Source organism: Pseudophryne corroboree, chromosome 12 (assembly GCF_028390025.1).
Source record: "Pseudophryne corroboree isolate aPseCor3 chromosome 12, aPseCor3.hap2, whole genome shotgun sequence".
NCBI classification, from domain to species: domain Eukaryota; kingdom Metazoa; phylum Chordata; class Amphibia; order Anura; family Myobatrachidae; genus Pseudophryne; species Pseudophryne corroboree.
The window spans coordinates 158480306-158508235 of NC_086455.1; the positions used below are offsets into that span (position 1 = coordinate 158480306).

General features: G+C 45.8%; 1 protein-coding gene across 1 annotated transcript; it reads right to left on the reverse strand.

Moving 5' to 3' along the window:
* LOC134981079 (interferon-induced very large GTPase 1-like) lies at window positions 1-27930 on the reverse strand. Its single transcript, XM_063948224.1, has 3 exons — window positions 27834-27930; window positions 21847-21904; window positions 1-8089 (listed from the first exon to the last, which is right to left on the reverse strand). Exon 3 carries the CDS (start codon window positions 8085-8087, stop codon window positions 822-824), a length of 7266 nt encoding a protein of 2421 aa, XP_063804294.1. The 5' UTR covers window positions 8088-8089; window positions 21847-21904; window positions 27834-27930; the 3' UTR covers window positions 1-821.

The following is a 27930-nucleotide window of genomic DNA, read 5'->3' on the forward strand; positions in this document are numbered from 1 at the left end:
TTTTTTTTTTTTTACTTAATTTTTTTTTTTTTTAAGACTAAGGATGATAAGTAACAAAAAATAGAAAATGGGCACAGACAATATAAACATAGTAGCGGAATGAATAATGAATAGGGAAGAAAATACCAAACATCGACAAAAAGATACTGAAGTACTTTTACAACAGCGGAGGAAAGGGAGGGGAAGATCTAGTATATAGGTGTTAGCTGTGTGGAATATGCAAGAGGATGGGAGGAGGGGACAGGTAAATGAGATAAAATACCATATTTGGCGTGGGGGGGGGGGGTGGATTCTGATGATTCTGATTCAGCAAAAGGGTATTTGAATATGATAAAGTGAGGTCAATGGTTCCCATATCTTCCTGAAGGAATTAAGAGGAATTTCAGATAATAACGGATATGTATACCATTTAGTATGTGCCCAATAGTGTTGGGTTCTCGATTCTAGTCATCAAGTGTCCCCAACAGGTAATAAATTGTGGATTTCTTTAATTGTGCACAGGGGAGTTCATTTGTTTTGGGTCAGTAATTATCCCACCTGGTTCCATAGCCAGAAAACCTGCAGGAGTACTTGAGGGTTAGAGGTTTTCTTTTTTTTACGTGATTGCAGTAACTGATAAGAAATCACCGATGCCCCCATCCTCAACTAGTCATTACGCCCCTATCCTCAAATTCATGTAATGTTGCTTTTGGACCACAGCAATAGTTTATAAAAAATCATTCAAAACAATTCACTATGTCAGGTTTTTAACGGCAGTGAGAAAGTCAGGTCTATATAAACCCTTCCCATTTAATTTTACATTTATGCCTTTAGAAGTACAATTAAACTTGTTCTTTCAGCTTAGCGATCACCTCCTTTTTAGTGATTTTTTCCCACTCAGCTGGAATTTCTCCTCTTTTTTCAAACTTTAACATATAGTCATTTTCCAAGTTTCTTCGAAAGTGGCTCACGTACCACTTCCAGTAGGGCTGAAAGGATGAGTCTGGCGTGATGCTCCAGTTGGCATAATTTGGTCCAATTTTTCTGTAATGTTTATAAAGGATTTGAGTGTTGTTGTCTAGAACCAGGCAATCCATAGAGCTAACAAGGTTAGAACATATGTCAAGAACAAATTCATCGGAATGTAGCCATGGAATACCAGTTATAGCTTGAGGACGGTGGAAAGGAACAGAGTGATCACCGTCATGGCAAGGTATGGTGTTGGTGCAAATGGCCCCACAGAAGGGACACTGCTCCCAGCAGCCGCACAGCTGTTTGGCCAATATTTCATGAGGCTTCTTCTCAAAACAGTCAACATTGGTTGTTTCTAAATTCTTTTTGAAAGTTTCTACGGCACTATCCCAAGCTGTACACATAGCTTCCTGAATAAACTCAATATCTTGAATTTCCTGATGCTCAATGCCCTTCAGGTCAGCTCTTGAAAATGTCACAAGATCTTCAATTCTGTTGTAGAAGTCATCAAGCCACTCGGACACATTGCTGCTCTTATTTTTTAACAATCTTGTAGATTCCCTTATACTTAAAAGTACCATTTGCTGAAAACGATCTAGACTAATATGTAAGAAGTCCTTCAGCTTATGAGAGCCTTTATCAAAGCAGTAATTCTCAACACATTTCTCAATAAAGGTTCTGAAGTACTTTTCTGGGAAATGAAGGTACTGTCTGTATTGTTCAAAGTCTTCCTGTTCGGCCAGGTCAATCAAAATGTAGGCTTCAAGCTTGGAACGATTACCACTGAAGGCTGGGTAATTGCAAGTCATCTCGTCCACAATTGCCAGGGCTGTTCTGGAATACAATGCCGGATGTATTGCTTCAAGCAGCTTTGAACATAGAAGGTCAGCAAATGTTTTGATCGAGGCGGCCCCCTGACAAGCAATTGTGAAGCAATTATAAAACTCTCCCCGTTTGCTCTCAAGATTTAGCACAGGATCATTTGCATTCCGGAAGGCCTTATGCATGGATTGAAAGATCGGTACTGCCATGCCGAAGAGGTACAGTGATACATCGAACTTGAACAACGTGGTCAAAGTGAACTTTTTGAACATCTTAGAAGAATTTTTTTTATTTATGTCATCAGTCACATCATAGATTATTGAATGAAAGTATGCTTGGTTATAATCTCCCCTTTCTCTTTGCTTTTTCCCAAGGTAACCCCTTATATCCGTGACCAGGTCATTGAAAACTTTTTGAATATGCATCCTATCAGATTCATTCAGATGATAGGACCTAAAAAAACCTTTATGTACGGCAGCATGCTTTGATAAGTCAACACAGAATAGCATCCACTTATTTCTATTGGTGAGTTTGTTAGTCATACTAGGCTCATAATTGAAATAGTCTAACAGTATGTTCTCAGCATCTGCGATAATGTTTGGTTCGTCTGCATGTGGTGCATTCCTAGTTATCTCTGCAACCCACTCTTGCCACAGGAGATTGAAATGATCCCTCAGCTCAGATTCCTGTAACCCCTCTTTTTTAATGTCAAGTGCTAACTGTTTGCTTTTTCCAAACAATTCTACTTCATATCCAGTTTGTCTCCGCTTCACTTGGTTCTGACTCATTAGTAGTCTTATGTGTTCTGTTCCTTGCCTTTTCGTTTCTTCTATAAGCTCATTCTGCAGACTGTTTAACCTATTTTCAGTGTTGGCTTTCCATTGAATTAGTATCTCTTTGTCTTTGTCTTCATTGAAAAAACTTTCAAAGTCCTCCTTGACAGCTTCAAACTTTTCTTTCACCTCCATCTCAATGTCCTTCTGGCTAACAGAGGTAACGTCACCTTTCTTGATTCTGTTGTTGAGTTTGGCCTGGAGCTCAAGGAAGTGGCGCCTCAGCTCCCAAGTCAGCTGCCGATATTTGTTTTCAACTTTGCTATATACAGAAATTTCCAAGGTGTTTTTAAAACTAAAAACAAAGTTCTCATTTCGCAATGCTGACCAGAGGTCCTCTATACGAATTATAAATCTGGAAATGGTGAGAATGCTGTGAGGGTCTCCTCTCCTAGGATGAAGTATAGAATCTTTCACCTTCTGGGTATCCTCACTATAGTGCGGATTAGGTGGGGCCATGGGTGGGTTTCCCTCCCACAAATGAGCAAAATATTTAATGTGATGTTTTGGATCAAATCTGATGACTTCACTGAAACACTGAACATTACATAGCTCATGTTCAGCTGCCAGAGCTGTCATTTTATCCAGTTCTTTCTGGAGTTTTCTACGTCCTTCCATATTTTTATCAAGAGCAGTTAAATCCCCTACATTTTGGTGAACAAAGAGGCAACTGGAGGACAGCTTCACTTGCTTCATCCTTAGAAATGCCTGAACAGCAATTTGGAGAATGTCTTTAATCTCAGCAGGGTTTTCTCCATAGACATTGATCAAAGTCATGTTGCCTACCCCAATGGCAAAAGTTGCCAATTCATTATCATGATTTAGTGTTGATTGACTTGAAAGCTCCATTGCTCTCAAACCTTCAGTATCAACAACCAGAATGTAGTCAAAACCAAGTTCAATTTTTAAGTCATCAAAAAGTTCAATAAGTTGCATGAAGGCTCCTCGGGTACATCTCCCGGCACTTACGGCAAACTGCAAGCCAAACATTGTGTTGAGTAGAGTTGATTTTCCTGAACTTTGGACTCCGAGTACAGAAAGGACAAATAACTTTTTGTCTCCTATAATCTTAATTAATTCTTGTAACACAGCTTTTATCCATTTTAAGGGTACATAGCAAGCATCCCCATCCATAAGTTCAATAGGGTACCCAGAAAGCATCATATCAGCTGCAATTTTTGGAAGCTCATAAAAACATTCATCTGTATGATGCAAATCATACAAAGCTTCATACATTTGTCCAACTTCTCTCAGTACATGCTCGAGACCAAACATATAAGCATTCATCTGTACTGAGAGGTTCTCAAGTTTATCTGGTAAAGTTTTCGCTAGTTCCTTGTCTTCCAGTTGCTCTGATTGAAGTTGGGTCCATAAACTATTGTACTCCTCTCGTAGCTTCAACACACGGTCACAGGATAGGTTATCGATTAATATTTTAAACCACTGTAAAAAGAACAGTTTTGAAGTCTTGGAAAGGGATTTCAGCTTAATGATGAAATTCTTTATGAACTGATTTTGGCTTGCCTTTTCTAACTGTGTCTCCCTTATTAACGTTTTCTCTGCCTCGATCTTACTACAGTGTTGCTCAATGCTTTGATTCATCTTGTTCTGAAGACGTGTCAGCTCTTTGTCTATTTTGCACCATGAGTGCCAAAGGTGTCCTGAAAGGGGCAAGAGCTCCTCCTTGGATTTCATTAGATCATTTTGTTTTAAAAGGGACAACATTGTCTGAGCATGATGCTTGCCTTCTACACATTCCTCACTATCTTCATCCACCAGGAACTCACATTGTCGTCCTGTTATGGCACAGGCTTCAAGACTGCATGACTTGGCAGAGGAGGCCAACAGGCGTCTGAGAGATTTGGTTAGTTCCTCCAAAACTTTTGCTTCATTCTGATTTTTGAGACCAATTATCACCTGCTTGCTTTCCTTGTGTACATGTACAGGTATTTCTTTGTCTGCCAGAAGTATTATTAATGGTTTTTCTTTTAATTGATTTGTGGACATCACATTTTTAAAGTCATTCATTTCTGACTGAGAGAAGAGCATTACGTTAACTGAAGAAATGTTTTGTAAGAAGGCAGCTTGCCTCTTATGTTCCCGGACGTCCCCCCGAAGGTTGACAAAAGCGGTACACTTTTCAAATTGGTCAGTATCCTTTCCACCAGGGCAAAACCAGAAGATTTCGGCCATACCATCCATCAATATACGAGTCTTTATGCTTCCTTCACAGTTCCTATGGAAGAAGATGTCATGTCTGTGCTTAGTCAACAAGTTGTTCAGAATTTGTGATTTTGAGAATGGAGATGTTCCCAATCTGGTGAAGCAGACCATTGGAACATCAGTTTGACTGATGAGCTTTTCTTCATGTTTTTTTGTTTCAGTGTCTAAAATACTTTTTTGGACCTGTCTAAATGCCCACAGTGGTAGTTCTATTACTGTGTCATAAGGCCTTGGTACTATAAACGGCAGTGCAAACTGGCACGTGGACAGCTTAGTAAAAGTGTATTGTCTCATGAAATCATCTGAACAGTGATAGATGGCCATCAAGAGATCCACAGGGTGAATAGTCTCCTTCGATGTTGGAACTGTGTTACTCTCTGTTTCAGAGCAATAATTGAGCAGATCCTCTAATGTTTCAAAGGTGCTGGTTTCATTCTCTGGTTTACATAGATCTCCAGAGAGGCTGTTTTTACTATTGTCCTTGCAAACTAAGTATCTGAAACGATAGTCTAATCTCATCAGCATTTGCATAAACTGCAGAGGGAGATCACTCTCTTTTTCTGTTTGATTCAGTAAGGACGTGTGGACCACATGAAAGTGTCTCCTGTTCAAACCTTTAGGGAAGTACTGATCTAATCCTAGTCTCACCATCAGGTTGATGACATCTTGGTTCAAACTCGTATCACTTTCTCTAGCGATGGGCACCCGGGCTTGAGGCTCGGTTGTTGGTGGTTGGTTGGTTCGTTCACACACATTTTTTATTTCTTTTGCCAAGTTTTCTGAATTGACTTTGATGTTGGTTTTATAATTTCCCGATATTAAACCGTTTAAATCCTCAAGTAAAGACTGTAAATCACTAAATCCACTGTAATTTTTTAAAATATGCTGAATCTCCACTTCAAGAGAACTTTTCATCTTCTCTAACATGAGCTGTAGAAGTTCCTTTTTCTGTTCAGTGGACTGTGGCCTCTTCTTGTCACCTGATGACAATCCTGCTGCGAATATAAAAGATTGGGCTTTATACACTTGAAGATCTCTGAGATTCTTATACTCCTTAAATAAAGATTTAATTTCTTCCACCATGAAGTTGACCTCTTCCCAACCGAGACAATAGCGGAAATAGTTGTCCTGCACAGAGTAACCCACACTGCTTGCAGCACAAAGCACCAGAAGTTCTTCCTCTGTTTGTTCCATGTATCTCAAAGTTTTCAAAAAAGAATTAACATAAGAATGAATGATGACAGTGAATTTGACTTGTGCTTTTAGAGCTTCTTCCTCAGAGTCAACAGATGGACAAAGCTGCAGAAGATCACGTTGTGCCTGGGACAGAAAATTAATGAAGGATGAAAAATTAGAGATATTAGTTTCCTGCTCTTTCTTAGATGGATATATCCACTTATATATAGGGAAATATGAATCTATATTTTCACTTGAGTATGTGAAATCTTGAAGAAGAAGTTTTAATTGGCCACAAATGAGAGATTCATCTGATTTGGAGGTTTGTTTGTAAAATTCCATAACGTTTTCTAAGAAACCTTGTAGTTCCTTATGAGGAAGACAAACATTTAACCAAACATTGAAGTTTCCAGTCTTTTCATTCAGATATTGTCTAAACTCAATTAATCTGTTTAGTTTTTCTTGTGCAGAGGCTGCCTCCCAAGATTTTAATCCAGAAAGAAATACATTTGCTTCATAAATGGCAGTTGAGACATTTTCGCCAATTGTCAAGCTAAGTTGTTGACTAGTGATGGCCCCGTAAATATCTTTTAGATTTTGTGCTACCTGGTAAACATTTTTAAAATTCTCCTTGTGGCCAAACAGTATTATTTCCCACACAGGAGTAAGGGAAGAGCCTCGATCAATAACACTCCAGGTCTTATTGCTGGCATTAAGTCCTAATTGCCATTCTGTGAGGGAATCCACAGTCAACGGCCCTCCAGTTTTTGTCACAAAGAGTTGAATATCTTTCTCAAATATTATCTTCTCTACTTTATTAGACGATTCTTTTGCCTCTGTTTTTGCAACATCTATACTACCTGAGGCAGACCAAAGACCAGAGTAACTTAAATTCACGGCAGCACTCAATGCTTTTTTGTTCTCATTTTTAATTTCCTCGATTAACTCTTGTTTAAATCCCTGGGAAGTAACTGTCCACCAGAATATACCACCAAATTGAAGTGGTCCTTGATTGGCATGTGAGCCAAATCGATGGAAGAAATTTTCATATCGCTCCCGTAAAAAGTTGGGCTTTTCTGCCATATTACAGTGTTCTTCCAGGACCTCAATGGTCTTCAGCTCATTAAGAGCTGCGGAGGAAAGATAGAGCTGTTCTTTTGTAATGTAGCAGGAGGCAAGTGGAATGTAATTATACTTGGTAGTAGAAATATAGGTGCGCTCAGTATGGGACTCTTGCTTTTGTTTTGAGATGCTGGTGGTGCTGTAGCCAAAACTGCCATCAGCCTGAAAACCTCCAAAACCAACTTTAGCTGCAGTGGCAATGCTAAAACCCAACTTCTCCATCGACTTATGAAATACTGACTCTGCTACAGAAGATGAGAATTCTTTGTGGTCAAGCACAGGGCTCTGCCGAGAGTTGGTGAGTGAGATGCCCTTTGGTACAGCAAGAAGCTGCTCACGTTTCTCTAGAATATCTTCTTGATTCTTCGTCAAGTATATTCCTTCCAAGGCAAGACCTCCTGATGCATTAAGCAGAATGTCTTCATCTGATAAGTTAGCAATACTGGAATGTGCCTTGTCCTTCACACTCAGCGCCCCGTGCAATTTTTCAATCTGTCCCTCCAGAGGCTCCACAGGATTGGATGATCCAACGCACAGACTCTTGGATTTCTGTAGGGTTTCTGCTTGGGACTCTTCTTTCTTATCAAGGCGGATTTTGGTCTCCATCACCACTTTTTTCGTTTCTTCCAAACCTTTATTGGCTTTTGCTTGGTTTTCTGATTTTTGTTTGGTTTGTTCTTCCTTTGTTTTATTCAGGGAATCCTGGGGATCTGGTACATTGATCAGGTTTCTGAGCGCTTGCTCTTCCCAAGGCCATTCTGCATGTTTTTTAATAATCGTGTAATCCTTGGCTCCCATGCACTGCAAGCTGTGAGCACTTTTCACTCCAATGCTGCTGAAGACCTTCATCCATTTCTTTGGATTGAGACCTCCTTCTTTAAGCTTTTGGGAGAGGTCGTTTGATGCAGCAGTTTCTGGAGACTCATCAGGTCTTCCCGCCCCCTGTGGCTCCTCAGCCATGACTGCAAGAAACAGACACAGATATATCTTACTGATAAGCAATATAAGGTCAAGTAATAACAGAGTCTAACAATCATAGCACTTATTTCATTTGTCTTCACTGTTTTGTCACTACACAGTTTTTTGTGTATGTTGTTTTAAGGATTATGGGTATAAGCTGCCCGTATAGGTTCCTCCTACCAAGATCTGGGGGTGGGGATGCATGGCCTGAGGCTCTCACCATCCTGAACCTCTGATGTTCTCCTTCCAGGGAGGAGGTAGATGATTCCGTTTGCTGACTCTTCTACTCCCCCCCCCCCCAAAGCCTTCCGTGGAAGGATTGTCTGAAGACATTTGCCCCTTAAGGCACCTTTTGGTTCCAGGGAGGGGAGGGGGATAGCCTTGAGCATGTTTTTGTGTTTGTACACATATTTTTTCATGCACTTGGGTGAGAACACCGTCCCTAGGTAAAATAACCGAGACCTAAAATATGCCAGTGTAATTACGAAAGAGAATTAATATGAATGATAAAAAATGATTAGTGATATGAAACAATAGTTACAATATAGTCTCACTATATTAAGATGTAATATTTATTTATAACAGATATAAGATGCAAATAATGCTTTAGAAATGGAACTATTGCAATGAGTTAACCGGATTGCAGAAAATGCAAGTAATAGCATAAAATGTACCAGCAACAATAGTATCAGCGGAAGTTATTCATATGGCTTTCAGCACCATTCAAACATTGTAAAACATAGTAATCCAGATACTGAAGCAGTGTGATTCTCATAGCTCTCATAAGGAATAAATTGTTTCACCATCAACAAAGGACAGGATAGAAGGGCACATGTAGCAATGGAAGCATCTTACATAAAGACAAACTGGCATAAAATGCACTTAAGAAAAAATATTAAGTTGTGATAGATATATGATAGGAGAGAGCAGTAGTATACGTGCCTGGGTTAAACCAGGAGAGAGCAGTAGTATAAGTGCCTGGGTCAAACCAGGAGAGAACAGTAGTATATGTGCCTGGGTTACACCAGGAGAGAGCAGTAGTATATGTGCCTGGGTTACACCAGGAGAGAGCAATAGTATATGTGCCTGGGATACACCAGGAGAGAGCAGTAGTATATGTGCCTGGGTTACACCAGGAGAGAGCAATAGTATATGTGCCTGGGTTACACCGGGAGAGAGCAGTAGTATATGTGCCTGGGTTACACCAGGAGAGAGCAGTAGTATATGTGCCTGAGTTACACCAGGAGAGAGCAGTAGTATATGTGCCTGGGTTACACCGGGAGAGAGCAGTAGTATATGTGCCTGGGTTACACCAAGAGAGAGCAGTAGTATAAGTGCCTGGGTTACACCAGGAGAGAGCAGTAGTATAAGTGCCTGGGTTACACCAGGAGAAAACAGTAGTATATGTGCCTGGGTTACACCAGGAGAGAGCAGTAGTATATGTGTCTGGGTTACACCGGGAGAGAGCAGTAGTATATGTGCCTGGGTTACACCAGGGGAGAACAGTAGTATAGACATCAGGTTAATCCTAGGAGAGAACAGTAGTATATGTGACTGGGTTACACCGCGGGAGAGCAGTAATATATGTGCCTGGGTTACACCAGGAGAGAACAGTAGTATATGTACCTGGGTTACACCAGGAGAGAATAGTAGTATATGTGCCTGGGTTATACCAGGAGAGAATAGTAGTATATGTACCTGGGTTACACCAGGAGAGAATAGTAGTATATGTGCCTGGGTTATACCAGGAGAGAGCAGTAGTGTATGTGCCTGGGTTACACCAGGAGAGAGCAGTAGTATAGGTGCCTGGATTACACCAGGGGAGAACAATAGTATAGACATCAGGTTAATCCTAGGAGAGAACAGTAGTATATGTGCCTGGGTTACACCAGGAGAGAACAGTAGTATATGTAACTGGGTTACACAAGGAGAGAATAGTAGGGGGGGCGGCTAAGGGGGGCATGCGCCCCGGGTGCAGAATCTGAGAGGGTGCAGAGTGTTATGAACCACAGGTAGTGGTTCATTCCTATTTTATGTTTATAAAGTTGTCTTGCATGCCAGGATTTCCTGTTGCTCTGTTTTAGAATACTCTTGTCTGCTGCCGCTGGTGAGTCTGTGTAATTGCAGCTTGTTCCCTTGTGTTCAGCCTCACCTGGCTGCTAATTGCATCTGGTCAGTTGGAATCATGCAACAAGGCAGCTGCATGGGATTATTAATTAGGCCTCTCTGTTATATGCTGGCTGTTTGCAATTCACAGATGCTGGTGATATTCCTGGGTTTTCAGTCTGCTTGAGTTCTGAGCTTGGTTCCTGCTAGTTCCTGAGCTTCCTGTGCAGATTCCTGTGTCAGTCCCTGTGTCAGTCCCTGTGTCGATTCCTATGTCTGATCCCGTGTCCTGCCGTGAGGCGTTCCTGTCCTGAGGTCCAGTACCTTTGCCTGTGCAAGTTTCTGGCTTCTTGGTGTCCACCGGTCTGTCGTTTGGGATTCTGCCTGTCCTCCAGTTCTGAGAGTCTGTGTCAGCAGCATTGGGAGTTCCTGTCCGTTTGCCAGTATTCGTACCGGTTCCGTGAGTAGCGGCACGGCCGCGTCCGTTGGCTTAGGCCGCTGTATTCCCTTATTATTTCTGTCACTGGTGTTTTGCAGAGGGTTCTGCTTATGCTGTCACCGCCGGTACACAAAAGTATTGTCGGCGTGTGGTCAGCATTTCCTTTGTTGTTCTTTTCCTTTGGCGGCAAGCCGCACATACTTTGGCTTTAGGTTTGTTAGTAGCCCCTGGCCTTGTTGTTTAGTCAGAGGGCCCCTTGTTATCACCCTGTCTCGGTTCACTCTTTGTCTCTCATTAAGACCTGAGGGGGCAACGAAGTTGGGCAGACGTAATCCGCCCTTCAAACGCGGCTGCCATGGGCTCAAGCAACCATAGTCTCGCAAGAGTGTACTGACAGCACGGGTGAGACAACGGAGATAGGGCGCCAGGGGCTATTCCCTTTCCATTCCCCTTTCCCAGCATTCCGTCCTGGTGCTCTGGACTCGCTTCATAACATCTCCCTTGTTCTGAGCACCAGGAACCTAACATTATCACCAGCCATACCACAAAAAAGAAATAAAACTTTTTTTTCTTTTTTGGCCCAGTCCAGTGTCTAGTCTAGAATCCAGTCCTGTCTAGATTTCAGTGTGTTAGAATCCAGTCCGGTGTTAGAATCCAGTCCGGTGTTAGAATCCAGTCTTGTCTAGAATCCGGTGTTTAGAATCCAGTCCGGTGTTTAGAATCCAGTCCGGTGTTTAGAATCCAGTCCGGTGTTTAGAATCCAGTCCGGTGTTAAAAAAAAAAAAAGTCTTGTTTTGTTTAGCAAAATTTAGTCTTGCCTTGCCTTGCCTTGTCTTGTCTAGTTTTAAATCCTCCTATGTCTACTATGCAAGCCCTGCAGGCATCTCTCGCAGCCCTGAACTCTGTATTCAGTGCTTTGAGACCAGAGCGACTAGAAGTTTTGCAGCAATCCCTAAAGCAACTGCAAAACCTTCTGACTAAAATCTTGCTCATTTTGCCAGAAGTCGTTGAGAGTACATCTATCTCTAAAGAGACTCTTGTTCACAGTATGGTGACAAGAGAATCCTCTGGTTTAATTGAAGAGAAAAGGTTTAAAAGTTTTCTGCGGCCCAGGCTCTCAGAAGAGGAGCGTCTGCGTCGCAGAAACTTAAACTTATGCCTATATTGTGGGGGTTTAGGCCATTATCTGCAGACCTGTGAGTTGCGCAAGCCAAAGTGTGGTGACGAGTCTTGCCCTCTGGCCAAGTTGAGTCATGATACAAGACCTACTCCTGTCTCTACTGTGGCAGAGGTACTTGTCACACAACCCACACAAAAAGGCTCTCTGTCCTATAATTGGGGTCCTTGGGCAAGGGAGCCCCATTATAGATTCAGGAATCAAAAGAGAATGTTTCTCTCCTCTCTTGAGGTTCCTGTGGAAGCGGAGTTGCAAGTCCCTGGAGTGGTGCCCGATGCCCAGGGTCCTGGAGTGGTGCCCGATGCCCAGGGTCCTGGAGTGGTTCCCGATGCCCAGGGTCCTGGAGTGGTGCCCGATGCCCAGGGTCCTGGAGTGGTGCCCGATGCCCAGGGTCCTGGAGTGGTGCCCGATGCCCAGAGTGCTGGAGCGGTGCCCGATGCCCAGAGTGCTGGAGCGGTGCCCGATGCCCAGAGTGCTGGAGCGGTGCCCGATGCCCAGAGTGCTGGAGCGGTGCCCGATGCCCAGAGTGCTGGAGCGGTGCCCGATGCCCAGAGTGCTGGAGCGGTGCCCGATGCCCAGAGTGCTGGAGCGGTGCCCGATGCCCAGAGTGCTGGAGCGGTGCCCGATGCCCTAGCTTATAGAGGGACATCAAATATTATAGTTCAGGTGTCCATACCGGAAGGGGTCTCAGAAGCTGTTACCCCAGGTAGGGACTTGAAAAGCGCAACCCTAGAAAGGGTCTCTAAAACCATAGTTCTTGAGGGGAACTCGAGAAGCAAAACCCCAGAAGGGATCTTTGAAGTAATATCCCCAAGTGGGGTCTCGAGAGACGCAGCCCCAAAGAAGGGTCTAGAAGTCGCTTCCCCAGGAAAGAACTTAAGAAGCATAGCATTAGTGGAGGATCTGAACGTTATTGCTTCAGCAAAAGTCCCGGAAGTCATAGTCCCGGGAGAACTTTCGATAATTATCGACTCAGAGAGGGAGGCCGATGGCCCGATCCCAGTCAGGGAGGCCAACGGCCCGGTCCCAGTAAAAGAATCCGAGGTGCTGGCCCCAGCGGGGTTCCCGGAGGCCACTGCCCCAGCGGGGTTCCCGGAGGCCACTGCCCCAGCGGGGTTCCCGGAGGCCACTGCCCCAGCGGGGTTCCCGGAGGCCACTGCCCCAGCGGGGTTCCCGGAGGCCACTGCCCCGGGTGGGGTTCAGAAAGTCACTGCCCCGGGTGGGGTTCAGAAAGTCACTGCCCCGGGTGGGGTTCAGAAAGTCACTGCCCCGGGTGGGGTTCAGAGAGTCTCAGCCTCGAGTAAGGTCAATAGTGACCATGTCCTAGCAAAGCACTCCAGTCAGTCAGATGAGAAGGAAACAGATCCTGACTCTGATATCTCAACATCCATAACCTTTGATGGGGACTTCGCCCAATTTCTGGCGCTTTTCAAACACTATTACACTATTATGTTGTCTAGACCATTTCTGGGCATCACTTCAGAAAACCTTGGGCTCTATCTGATTTATTCTTTTAGAGGAGAGCCTTCTGAGTGGGCGACCAGTCTAATGAAAGCTGAAGATCCCATTCTTCAGGACCCCCTAGCATTCTGTGATGCAATTGTTAAAAGATACGGTTCCAAAGAAATTGGTTCAGATTCCTCTAAGTCACCCGTCTTGTCTGCTAAGAGTCCACCAAATACTGTAAACTCGGCACAAGAGTCCCAGCCCGTTGTTTTGACTGCAGGATGTGCTTTTTTGACTTCTTCTTCTAATAATAGTACTTTACCAGAAAGTTCAGCTCCCAAGGGTAAGAGACCTGTCTCTGATTTGAACGCAGCCTTGCTGGGTGGTACCATCAGTTCAGACAATGTTTGGGGAATTACCTTGGTCAGACCTAAAGAGCTTTGTAAAAAGAAGAAGAAAAAGAAATAATTTTTGACTCTTGCCTTGATAAAAAAAAAAGAGATTTTTTTTTTTTCCCCTTGTCTTGTGTCCAGTGGCCACCATCAAGGGGAGGGCACTGTTACAACTTGTTTTTTTTTTTGTTTTCTTGTCTGTTAGACCAGTGTGTCAGGTTTTTTTTTGTATCCCTTGTTCTGGATAGTCTGAATTTTGGGGTCTTTTGACCCCTCCTCAAGGGGGGGGGGGGGGGGTGATGTTATGAGCCACGGCTGTGGCTCATTCCTGTTTTGCAGTTTTGTTTTGTATTTCATGTTATACTTCTGTTTATGTTCCCCGTAGGTGTCATGGGGTGCTCGGAGCTCACCCTTAAGGAGGGGATACTGTTATGAACCACAGGTAGTGGTTCATTCCTATTTTATGTTTATAAAGTTGTCTTGCATGCCAGGATTTCCTGTTGCTCTGTTTTAGAATACTCTTGTCTGCTGCCGCTGGTGAGTCTGTGTAATTGCAGCTTGTTCCCTTGTGTTCAGCCTCACCTGGCTGCTAATTGCATCTGGTCAGTTGGAATCATGCAACAAGGCAGCTGCATGGGATTATTAATTAGGCCTCTCTGTTATATGCTGGCTGTTTGCAATTCACAGATGCTGGTGATATTCCTGGGTTTTCAGTCTGCTTGGTTCCTGCTAGTTCCTGAGCTTCCTGTGCAGATTCCTGTGTCAGTCCCTGTGTCAGTCCCTGTGTCAGTCCCTGTGTCAGTCCCTGTGTCGATTCCTATGTCTGATCCCGTGTCCTGCCGTGAGGCGTTCCTGTCCTGAGGTCCAGTACCTTTGCCTGTGCAAGTTTCTGGCTTCTTGGTGTCCACCGGTCTGTCGTTTGGGATTCTGCCTGTCCTCCAGTTCTGAGAGTCTGTGTCAGCAGCATTGGGAGTTCCTGTCCGTTTGCCAGTATTCGTACCGGTTCCGTGAGTAGCGGCACGGCCGCGTCCGTTGGCTTAGGCCGCTGTATTCCCTTATTATTTCTGTCACTGGTGTTTTGCAGAGGGTTCTGCTTATGCTGTCACCGCCGGTACACAAAAGTATTGTCGGCGTGTGGTCAGCATTTCCTTTGTTGTTCTTTTCCTTTTGCGGCAAGCCGCACATACTTTGGCTTTAGGTTTGTTAGTAGCCCCTGGCCTTGTTGTTTAGTCAGAGGGCCCCTTGTTATCACCCTGTCTCGGTTCACTCTTTGTCTCTCATTAAGACCTGAGGGGGCATCGAAGTTGGGCAGACGTAATCCGCCCTTCAAACGCGGCTGCCATGGGCTCAAGCAACCATAGTCTCGCAAGAGTGTACTGACAGCACGGGTGAGACAACGGAGATAGGGCGCCAGGGGCTATTCCCTTTCCATTCCCCTTTCCCAGCATTCCGTCCTGGTGCTCTGGACTCGCTTCATAACATCTCCCTTGTTCTGAGCACCAGGAACCTAACACAGAGATAGGTACTTTGCCTCCTCTCCTTCCTCTCAGTCCTAAGAGGCTACCTCCTGCGGGGTCCCAGGACCCTCGCTGCTGGTCCCCGCTCCCTAGTACCACCAATGTGGACTCCTGGGAAACCAACCCCCCAGGCAAATAGGAGACTTATGAATGGGGCGGGGTGGCTGTTCACACACTCCTATGTCTGCCCCTGGCCCTGTTCCTCAAGGCCTCCCCCTTGATGCACGGCCACTCCACCAGAAAAGGACAGGGCGAGAGGAAGCAGCAGCGGCCGATAATCTGGGCACTGAGGCAAGGTCTCTATACGCCAAAACAGCTGCTGCCCCCACAGTATGGTCCAAGGTCCCAACTGGCATACAGGGCTTTGTAGTCATACAGCAGTTGGCCAGTTGGAGTCATATCCCCCCACCCACTCCCATGTATGTGATACAGTGATTGCATGGCTTATATCAAGTTTATAACACCAGTCAGTCTTAGGGACTCCTCTCTGCAACCAGGATAACCCACATTGTGTCCCCTCTCCCCAGAAAGTTGCTACTCCTCCTTAATTGGTCCTAGGTCTTGACTGGCATACTGGGTTTTGTATTCCTACAGCAGTTGGCCAGTCAGAGACCCCATAATACTCTATCTGAGGTGCATGTTAGTTTTCTTGTGTTCCTATCCATTTTCATAGGGAATGTGTGCTGGATGCACCCTGACGATGCTGGTTGTCACTTTGCCAACTATTTATTACTGTGTTTTTTACATGGTTCCAAAATGTGTGTGTTTGCATGGGAGGCGCCAAATTACTGCCTTGCCCCGGGTGCCAAAAATCCTATTTTCGGCTCTGCTATCCCTATATTCTATAACCTGAGGGGGATAAGGGTGTCAGGTTTATCATAATATAGGCAGTTCACAGGATATACTCAGTGTGTATTTTTCTGTGGTATTTTGTAGTCACCATATACTTCCTGAATTCCCTGTTTGTGGTGATACACTGCACAGGGGGTTCTTGTCAGATATTGTGCTGCTGATATTGTACTGTGTTGCCTTGCATTGAGCTTTTGATTATGTAATCTACAAAGGGCAACAGAGCTGGGGCTGATCCCACATTGCCCGTGTGTGTTTCGATCACCCAGAGCAGTTATAAAACTGTGTGGGGGGCTTGGGTGATTGGACACTTTACAAAAAGAGAAGGGACCCATTTCTCCTCAGGAACCAAAAGGTTGCATAGGGGGAAAAAGGAATCGGGACCCCCTAGACAGTCCAATCCCCTGAAGCCAAAAGGGGACCAGGGACCCTTGAGGAACATGGGTCTTCGAGCTTCGTGCAACCGCAAGGCAGTTGGCCCATGCATCCCACAGGGAATGGATTCTTCATCTCTCCTCCAAGGAGAGAGCACCAGATGAACAGGGAAGAGAGTGGCTCATAAAGGTCTCACCCAAAACTCCTCCAAAAATGTGACACTACAGAACATATAAAAATGTGTAGTGAAAGTACAAATAAAGTGATTAAATATATAAATAGTGCCCCAGCCTTTCCGTCAGGAATATAAAAATGATTCTTGTTCTGGCCAGAAGGCTTGGGTATGAGAAGAATTCTGTAGGTCTAAATGAAAAGAGAGTGCTTTGAGCAAAGTGCTGCACTAAGTGCAAAGGTGGAACCCCATCACCAGTGGCGTTTGGGCACCCCTGGCTCAGGTACTACCAGGGGCACATAGCACCTTGGGCTTCAGGCAGCCAGCTTCTTGGTCAGGGGACCAGATCACATCCCATCACCTACTGGAGACACCTTTAAGCCCACCATGCCGTCTGCTCAGCCACCAGCCAGAACCCTGCAGTGTACACAGTTACTGGGTGTATCTGGCTTCTGTCTTTGTCATAGACACATGCTTGGGTTGGACTATTGCAACAAACTGACACGTGTAGAAGTTTAATAGACTCCTATACAAAGACTTTTGCGGCTGTCCTTTATGTAAATTGGGATATAAAGCTCTTCCCTGGTGCACATTCGTGCGTCTGAACGTGCAAGGACTGAGATACCCGCTGACTCTGTCCTTAGACGCAGAAATACCGATTATTTAATCCCTCCTCTACACCTCAGCATGTGGATTACACAAGGTATATCCGCTGTCCATGATATCCTTTCTGCCCATATTATTGTCACTTATTCTCAACTTCAAAAACCTATGTTCTCCCTTCTACTGCAAACTACCGGTATTTTCTAATGCTCACTGGCTGCAGGATACGTGTAAACTGCCTCATGCCTTACCGCCAGCAGCACTTTTGAGCAGACTAACCTCTAGTTCCTCCAATGACCCTTTGGTACTAGTACATACGACCCGTACCTTCTAATATATGCTGTACCACTATGTTGGGAATCTGATTTACATTGTGTCTAATTCATGTTTGTACACAAATGCAGTTGAGATTTTCTAGGCTACGGAACTGCTAATGTTAGCAAGTGAAGCTGCTGCCCAATAATGAAAGAAGATGCCCACCGGAGCCATCGCAACTCATTCACAACTGCGTAGACATTTCCAGCCTATACACAAGATCGAGGAACATCGAGGCTAAGGGTTGGTCTATGGCTACGCAGACACGACACAGTACTCACCCCGAAAACGGCCATGATACCCCTGCGATTTCCTAACCACTCCATTAACACATCCAATCGGTCACCTCCTGTCAATCACTTTGCGATGTACACCTCATTGATTTCACCGGCACCTTACGCATGCACATTGCGATCATGGCACGTGTATAGTCTGCAGATGATTGCCCCGTTGTGTAATAATCGGCCATTGCATACAAACATTGTACCTTTACCCCTTCACCATGGGAAAGTATTCCTAGTAATTCCTTTTCTATTTCTTGATGTACTAACCACGTTGAGATGCATGTCACATTGCTCCACAGATTGTACCTTACACCGCTTAAAATATACTGATAGTCAAAACAATTATGATAAACTCTTCATTTAACATGGGGTAATACCTGAGCCCATCTATCCTGTCAAGGTGAACCCCTGAGTGCAATACACTAAGGGGTCGATATACCAGGGCTGCCATCAGAAATGATGGGGCCCGGGACTGACAAATGAGGCAGGGCCCCCCACCACAAACACTGCCCCATTGTCCCCACCGCATTCCCCAAACTTACGTTTTGAGGGTGCCTGGGAGGAAGCAGTGAGGATCGGGGACAGGGCCAGCTGCCTGCGCACCAGCAGTCAGTCACAGCACGCCGCACAGGGGAGGACAGAGCTGCAGCGTTATTCTTAATCTTAGCAGAGCCGGCTGTGAGACAATCGGAGCTCACGGACCGGCAGCCAATCAGGAGCTGCCAAATTTGGCAGCTCCTGATTGGCTGACGGTCCGTAAGCACCGATTAGCTCATGGCCAGCATTGTAGTAAGAATAGCACCGCGGCTCTGTTCTTCTGAGGCTGCCGGCTCGCAGGCAGGCAGCTGGCATGGCCCCAAACCCGAATGCTGCCACCCGGGCCCCATCTTAGTCGGGGCCCGGGACTGGAGTCCCCACGACCCCTACCTTGATAGCGGGCCTGCTATGTACTAATCAAGGAGCACGGGCCCTCATTCCGAGTTGATCGCTCGCTAGCTGCTTTTAGCAGCAGTGCACACTCTAGGGCGCCGCCCTCTGGGAGTGTATTTTAGTTTAGCAGAAGTGCGAACGAAAGATTAGCAGAATTGCTTGAAAATCTTTTTATACAGTTTCAGAGTAGCTCCAGACCTACTCCTAGATTGCGATCACTGCAGACTGTTTGGTTCCTGCATTTACGTCACAAACACGCCCTGTGTTCGGCCAGCCACTCCCCCATTTCCCCAGGCATGCCTGCATTTTTATCCGTGACGCCTGCGTTTTTCAGCACACTCCCCGAAAACGGTCTGTTTCCGCCCAGAAACACCCACTTCCTGTCAATCACACACCGATCAGTAGTGCGACTGAAAAGCGTTGCTCAGCCCTGTGTAAAATTGCATAGTGCGCAGGGCTGTTTCTAGCCAATTTGGCTCCCAGTGCGAGATTTAAAAATGCGCCCCCCATGACATAAAAAAATGTGCCCCCCCCCACACACCTAGATAAAAAAAAAAAATGCGCGCGCACCCAGTAAGGGGCGTGGCCTCATTTAAATGGGTGTGGCCTCATTTAAATGGGCATGGCCTCGTCTGAAAGGATTGTGACCTCACAATCCAGTTTCTGACCCTGCTCCAACAGATCACGACCACCACAGGAAAAAAAAATTCTACAATATTAAGCCCCACACAGTAATGCCCCCTGCACCATATTATACACCATAATGCCCTTGATACATTAAATCCCCACACTACGGCAGGCAAGAGTCCCCATTTCACACATTACGGCAGGTGTCCCCATTTTACACATAGAGAGAGAGAGAGAATACTTACAGAGGCGATTACCGCTCTTCGGCCCGCCTCACCAGTCGAGCCGGCCTTTCCCTCTTCCTAACTTGGATCCACCTCTGTACTCCGCTCGGGGGGGGGGGGGGGAGTTTCACGGAGTGACGGGGTTGCGTCGTGACGTAACGACGCAACAGCATCATTCCGTGAAACTCCGCCCCCCGAGCGGGTTACTCGGGGAGAAATAGGAGGGGGAAGCAGGGAGCCACAGTTAGTGCCGCGGCAGGCGCCCAGTGCGGTTGCACTGCTCGCCTGCCCTAAGAAACGGCCCTGATAGTGCGGCCCATACGCATGCGCAGAACAGCCGGTTTTTAGCGAAAAACAGCAGCGAGCAATCAACTCGGAATGACCCCCATAGACTTTAGTAACATTTGCGTTAATGCAGCAATAGCATCCTATGGAAGTGCAATAATGTGGACATAATTTAGTGCAGACAGCTATCCACCAATCTGATTTCTGACAGCCATTCACTGTACTTTTTCTTTCCCCAGAAAATTATTTAAATAAGTTTTTGTAATATGTAAAACAACAACAATTTTCGATGTCATTTTTGAAACCATAATCAGCAGTTAAGTGATTAATCGTGACCCACACCCAGCAAAATACACAACCATAAAACATTTTCAGCTCTTGGCAGTATTTAAGCCTCTTGCATGCTCTCTCTGTTGTGTTAAAAACATAAAAATGTCAGATTTTTAAAATTATCTCTGTGATTCCCTGAACTCCTATAATACACTGCAGATTTTTGGGACAACTTTGAATATGCAAAATTATTAACGTATAACATTATTTTCTAAACAAATTAAATTAGAATTTTTAATTTACAACACTGGTGTTTGCTGAAATACTTATGCAGGTTGCAAAATATTCTTTGTTACAAACAGGAGTCACGACACAACGTAGATCCCTGTTATTAGGTTATTAGCAGTCAACCTAGCGGTTCCCAACATTGAAGTTAATGGGGGAAGCATTGATTGACAGTCTGACTGCACACAGCCAATCAGCGGGCTGCTCCTTTGAAAGCGGACGCTGATTGGCTGGCGGCTCACTTATTGACAGGACTCACGTGGGTCATTTCATTCACGAAGAGGAGTTCCTCGGTCCGGCATGGTTTGACTGTTTCGGCTTGGTCCGGCTCGGTCCAGCATGGTTTGGGTGTTTCAGTTTGTTTGTTTTTTAAACCCTTGGATGTCTACAAGGACCAAACAGGACCTGATCTACTCCAGGGATAGGTGAGCTTGGATTCTATTGGACAAGTGGAAGTGATCTACACCAGGGACAAGGTGAGCATGTGTTAGTGTGTATATTCAACCCTTCAGTGCCCCACATGCTGGTACTTGTAGTTCTCCAAGTACTGGCATGTGGGGCAGGCTTGCTGAGACCTGTAGTCCTCCTGTTAAAGACAATATTTTTTTTATAGAACTAAACTGAATGCTATCAACTCGGCACCCACAACCCAGGGATGCCGGGGATAGCCCAGGCCTTCAATCCACACCTTGGGGCTCATTATTGGATTGATTCCCACTGCCAAAGGGATCCCCGACCTGGGCTGACTAGTTAGGGTGGTTAATGCTTTGGCCATGGGACCCCGCAAAGTGTGTTCCCTGGTGGTGGCATCACCCCTCTCCTAGTGGAGGCCAGGGATAGTTATGCTTGTGGGGAAAATCTCCACGCCATTGTTTTTTTCTGATTTTTTAACACTTTTTAAACAAAACACACACACAGGCAAGCAGGCACGGATCTCCCTGATCTATGCAGGATTCATGTTTGGGAGTGTTTGGGCACACATAGCAAACACGATCATCGAAAACACAGTATTATAGTAAATAACCGTGTTTGATTTTGAAAAAAACTCCCATGTCTGATCCATCACTACTGTGTTTCATCTTGGGCAATCTTGGGACAAACATGGGGGTAAATTTACTAAGGTGGGAGATTTTTAGAACTGGTAATGTTGCCCATAGCAACCAATCAGATTATATATATTATTTGCTAGAAGCAGCTAGATAAATGGTAAGTAGAATCTGATTGGTTGCCAGGGGCAACATCACCAGTTCTAAAAATCTCCCACTTTAGTAAATTTACCCCATGAATGTTAGTAAATTTACCCCCAGGGTTAATATACTGGCTTATACAGTATATAAGTCTATATTCTATAGGTCTATATACATATAATATTTACAATCCACTGCCATATGTCTTGTATTGAGGCCCCTCCCACAATGACAATTTGCCGTTTGATTACCGCTAGGTTCCACGTCTCACATTACCTGGATTCCTGGTACCAGCGGCCACAGCACAAAACGGCCGTCCCTCCGGGAGTCCAATCTGCAAGAGAACAGCAAGTGAGCAGGACAAGTTTACGTTTCATATAATTATTTATTGCATATTAAAGGACAACCATTGTCCAGGCTGTAGAAACATCACCGAACACTCCCTTCCCCATAAGAAGCAGCCTGCCTCTATGACAACGTCTTCCACAAGTCACTCTTGAATGCTGGTCACACTTGGTGCCTGGTTGTCCCCTGTCCGAGCATTTCCCCTCATGTAACATCTGCTTATGTTGGGTTCTAATTTAAGGCTTGGGCATATTTAATGAGATTGTATTGTGGTCCACTCCATACAGTCACATTCTCCTGCCCACAGTTCGGTTCATATGGGGACTGAAGGGTCTATTCTTTAAGCAGTGAAGAGTGGAGAAGTGAGCCTGTGGAGAAGTTGCCCATGGCAACCAATCTTTAAAAAGTGCATTCTATAAAATTATATGTAGCTGCTGACTGGTTGCCGTGGGCAACTTCTACACTGGCTCACTTCTCACTGCTTCATGAATAGACCCCTGTAAGTGTCAGGAATGGGTTGGAGCATTGTTTAGCCCTACCATAATCCCCACCATCCTGAATTTCGGGACTCTTGAATGGAATCATCATGGCTCCACTCCCCGCTGTATGATGTCACAACTCATATCACTGCAGAGAAGAGGGCAGGGGGGTTGAAATTAAGTTTTACAGTGCTTTCATAATTGCAACTTTCTTTATACCCCCTCTGGGAGAGTTCTTGAGGGGGCAAACCCTCTCCGATCAGTTGGGGTGTGCTGATGCATTCTTGTCAACATGACACCGCCCCCTGCTGTTTAAAGCTGCAAATGACATTTTACAATGGGGTCGGGGGGGGGGAGCGTGGGTTTACATGTCATTGTATCCCTGTTGTTCAAAGTTGCAATTTGCAGAATCTTAAAGCTCGATCAGTTACATCAAGCGGGCCAGTTGCTTCCACGGTACTTCCTCATCTTTGCAGCCCCCTGCTAGTTTCCCTTCGTGGAGAGGACCTTTGCCATAAGCCCCTGGGTCCATGTCACAAACTATTTGGAATAGTAACCTGTGGCGAGTGAAGCAGAGCGGAGCGAGACACCGAGACCGAAGTGTGGCGGGCAAAGCGAGCCGGTGAGGGTCCAATGGTGCATGGAAAGGTCCTCTCCATGAAGGGAAACTAGCAGGGGGCCGCAAAGATGTGGAAGTACCGCTTCCACTTTCACTATGAATGAGGATAGTTTCTATAGTACTTATAATACATAGTTACATTGTTTCAGCTGGAATAACACTGCAGGAAGGTCATACAGATAGGAATACCTTAGGGACACAAGTGAGTTACATGTACGTCTAGTCAGTCAATGTTCAGGAGATCAGCAGGCGGACCGCTTGGGGAAAGAAACTTTTGAGGCTACTGGTGGATCTGGCGGGTACGGCCCTGTAACGCCTATTATGATTTGCAGTGTTCCATGAAACTTAAGAATCCTAAATCAATGCAAAAAGGTCTCCGATAAGAGCGTGGTAGTGGTCCGGGGGTCACTAGTAAGTAAAGTGACTTTACTTCTGGGTTGGGACTACTGCCGGGCTACTGCTGTTCAGCTGCGTATGCGCAATGTGCAGACGACACAATCACCTCCAGCTCACTGGAGGGAATGTACTAACACTGTCTAAAGAGGGCGTCAGCCTACGTACGCAAGATTCAAAACCCAATACTCCTCGGATCTTGTTTAATACCACCCCCCATAGAAAACTATAGGGACGGCTGAGGTCAGGGCTGGCGGCCGGAAAGCAGGAGATCTCGGCTTTCTCTCTTGGTACATTTCAGGGTTCCTTACTTCTACTCGAAACAGCAGTGTCTGCATATTTGTAGGGCAGAATTGGTTAATAAATACGCCCCAAAGACAGGTGTTTTGCATGGTGAAGACTATTTAACAAGCATCCTACATAGTCGGAGGGCGCGTCGGTCCGCAGCGACGGGATGGTGCGAAAAAGCGATCGCACGGGCCATTTGTGGGTGGCAACTGACTGTTTTAGGTGAGTGTCCGGAAAAACGCAGGAGGATCCAGGCGTTTGGAGGGAGGGTTTCTGACGTCCGCTCCGGCACCGATCATCGCACTGGAAGAGTAAGTACTGGGCTTTGCAGAGACTGAACAAACTCCTGTTTGTGCAGTTCTCTGCACATGCGATCGCACCACTGCACAGCGAATTCTCCCCCCTGTAGGCAGCGACTACCTGATCGCAGGGATGCAAAAAACGTACCCTAGCGATCAGGTCTGAATTAGGCCCTTTGTGCGTACGTAGACGGGCGCACTAAGGCATCAGACTCTCAGTGATTGACAGTCTGCTGCCATTTGGGGGTGGGGAGGGGCCGGCGACGGACTCTGTTTCTCCAAACGAATGTGTATCGCCGCCGTTTAGGGAGAGAGAAGAGGTCAGGGATCTCTGCCGTTGCACTGTGATTTCCTGGCCTCTGCAATGGGCGGTTTGCACAGCACCATGGGCGTCGTAAGCCGCCTGATGGTGAGTAAGTGATCCGATTCTGCGTTCTAGGACACACCCCGGATCACTACTGCAGGAGGAGGCGTCTGCTTGTTATAGACGCCTCCTGCTGCCTCACCATACAGCGCTATCACTGCTGCTTCCAAGGAAGTAACAGCACCTCCAACCTCATCTGAATGAGGCCACTGTCTATCCACAGTGATGTCATTTGTTATAGTTATTAATTATATGTTTACTCACATGTCATTATTACCATTCAATGGTATATGGTCAATGTTGAATAATCTTACCATCAATGGTGGTGCCACGATGGTCCCGAGGTTTGTTTTTTCCTGCTGTTTATTATTATTATCATTTATTTATATGGCGCCACAAGGGTTCCGCAGCGCCCAATTACACAGTACATAAACAAATAAGCAAAACAAGAAGACAGTGACTTACAATTCAATACAATATAGGACAAGTACAGGGTACATAAACACTGACAGAAGCATCAGGGCGGCAGAAAAAGAAGGGATTTGGTGCCGTCAAAGGGAGTATTGAAAAGAAGATAAGTAAGAGAAGGATAAGCACATGAGGGTTGAGGGCCCTGCTCATAAGAGCTTACATTCTAAAGGTGAGTGGCAGACAGACAGGGGTGACACAGATGGGGTACATAGAGAGCGTGGAACAGAGGGTTAGGATGAGAGTTGGCTGGGTTTGGTGAAGAAGTGGGTCTTGAGAGCCCGTTTAAAGTTTTGTAGAAAGGAGGAGAGTCTGAGCGAGAGAATTCCAGAGGTAGGGAGCAACGTGGGCAAAATCTTGGAGGTAGGAGTGGGAGGAAGTAATCAGAAGGCAGGAGAGTCGGTGTGCATTAGCAGAGTGAAGAGGATGGGTGGGAGAGTAAAGGGAGATAAGGCCAGAGATGTAGATGGGAGAGGAGTGGGTGAGGGCTTTGTGAGTGTGAGAAGTTTGAATTGGATTCTGAAAGGGAAGGGAAGCCAGTGAAGGGCTTGTAGGAGAGGGGAGGTGGACGTAATACGTTTGGTGAGGAAGATGAGACGGGTTGCAGCATTGAGGATAGATTGGAGTGGAGAGAGGTAATTGTCAGGGAGGCCACATAGGAGAAGATCAGTCCAGTTTCATGCCTCCTAAAATTGTTTAAACAAGACTTGGGACTGCGCTCCCAAAAAGAGGGCATGGCATCAACAGAAGGGGGCGTAGCTTCACGGCAATGTTGCGATCGCAAGCCACGCCTCCGGTTTCCGTTACTGTGGGGGCACGCACAGCGCTCTATGATCTGCTGGCATGACCCTAGTCCCTCTGTCACAGCGTCTATTCACCACTTAGCACTGAGTGACAGCAGCCTCCCAACTGCCCCTCCCCCACTGCGGGACACTGACATGCCTGGGCTGGGCGTCCCACTCGCATGTCAGAGTCAATGATTGTAGATGTGCCAAATTTAGCTAGTTACCTACAACCAATGGTTTATACCACCATCACGGCCACCCCCATACCTCCCAACATGACCCTCTCCAGGAGGGACACAATGCTCTGCTCCTGGACTTTTCTCTTAATGTATGATTGCCGGCACCTGTGTTGAACAGGTTAATGGATAAGAAAGGCGTTTCACCACAGGTGATGGTGTGATACCCTGAAACTGCAGCCCAAATCAACTGTGGCACTACAGGTGCCAGCATGACTTTAATAAAAGTAAAATGTTTGCTGGAGTTGCATAGCACTGTGCCAGCAGCCTACGGCTTGCAGCACAGAAGGAGTTAACAGCACAGCTCATAGCTATACAGATTAGTCTGCAAAATGCAAAGGGCATGACTCACTCATTTGCAGACTCAGAGCGGGAAACTGAGAGCGGGAAACACAGAGCGGGAAATCCCAGATAGAATGTGTACCTGGGAATGCAGGGTTATAAAAAGGTTGTCCTGCAGCAGCGTAGCAGGAGGACAGTCAGTGAGGAGAGTGAGCAGACAGTGAGGTGGATTTAGCCAGAAAGATGTAGCCCCAGTGAGGGCTCCCCACATGTTTAGGTGGGGAGTGATGCCAGCCACAGCAAAGCACTTGATGACAGAGGGAGACATCGCAGTGTAAGAGCAGCAGTATGCAGAATCCAGTGAAAGGGTGATGCCAGGAGAAAAGTGTGCTAATGGTGTGAGTCTCAAGAGGTATCTGGGTGAAGTGGTCGGAAGCCACGCGGCGTGAGTAAGCGCCCCCAAGGAAAAGTATCTCGAGAGGTATCTGGGTGAAGTGGTCGGAAAGCCACGCGGCGTGAATAAGTGCCCCCAAGGAAAAGAATCCTCGCTAAGTAAGACAGAGAGAGAGACGGTCACCTGATGTGTAGCACTACTGGTCACAGAATGCCCTGGTACGTAATGCTGTTTGCCATGTATATGCCGCTGCGACTAAGCGATGCGCTGGAGGAGGTGCCCTGATGTGTGATCCACTGTAACTTATGCTTTGTGCTGGAGGAGTGTTCACAAGTTATCCCTGCAATCTCCCTGTTTGATGTTTAAATAAACTTTATGCTGTTTATCTGAGATGGCCTGGCGCCCAATTCTTTATGCGCTGCACCGACACCTGTAGTCCACACCCACAATGTACTTGTAGTTAAAGACCTGATTCTTCAGGGGACCCTCTGGTAACTGTGCCTGAACCCATGACCAGCCGGGACAAGGTAAGGGTGATGTACTATACACAGTGACTGCAGATCTTGCATACCTAATACTAGTCGGCTATCACAATGGCAATCATATATGAGGAGTAAAGTCCAGGAGCAGAGCATTGTGTCCCTCCTGGAGAGGGTCCTGTTGGGAGGTATGCACCCCTACTATTCTGTCCTGTATGCAGCCCCAGTAAACACTGTGGTTCCTGACCGGGATTCTAGCAGAGCTCCTAATAAGGGAGGGAATGCAGTTTCCTGTGCTGCATGGTGTATAATATATGAATGTACAAATCATCTAGAAATACCATCAAACACAGCAGACAATACACAGGACAGAGAATGAGCCCGTTACCACACTGAGGAGTCCATCCTTCTCATGGGGTAACCTCACATCGTACAGTGCTGGTATAGGTGCGATAGTCTGCCGGCAGTATGCAATGTATTCAGTCTGCTCTGCATGCTGTTATTAGAGATCGGGGATATTAGCAGTCCAAGAACATATATTCTATAGAGAGAGCAAAGTAAGACTCTGCGGGGCAGATGTACTAAGACTTGGAGCGGGATAAAGGGTAGAGAGATAAAGTACCAACTAATCAGCTTCTAACTGTCCTTTTTCAAACACAGCCTGTAACATGGCAGTGATGAGCTGATTGGCTGATACTATATCAATCTTCACTTTATAACTCTCCATGATTTAGTACATCTCCCCCTGTGTATGAGATGTTCTGCATGGGGAGGGCACCTACCTTTATCAGACCCCTGTGTATGAGATGTTCTGCATGGGGAGAGCACCTACCTTTATCAGACTGGCCTGGACATCTTCTCTCTCCAGGGCATTCCCCTTTATGTCACACAAGTCCCAGACAGAATACAGAATGTCTACCCCTGGGCAG

Coding starts and splice junctions, on each gene's coding strand:
- LOC134981079 (XM_063948224.1), bottom strand. CDS start 8,087: ATGGCTGAGGAGCCACAGGGGGCGGGAAGACCTGATGAGTCTCCAGAA.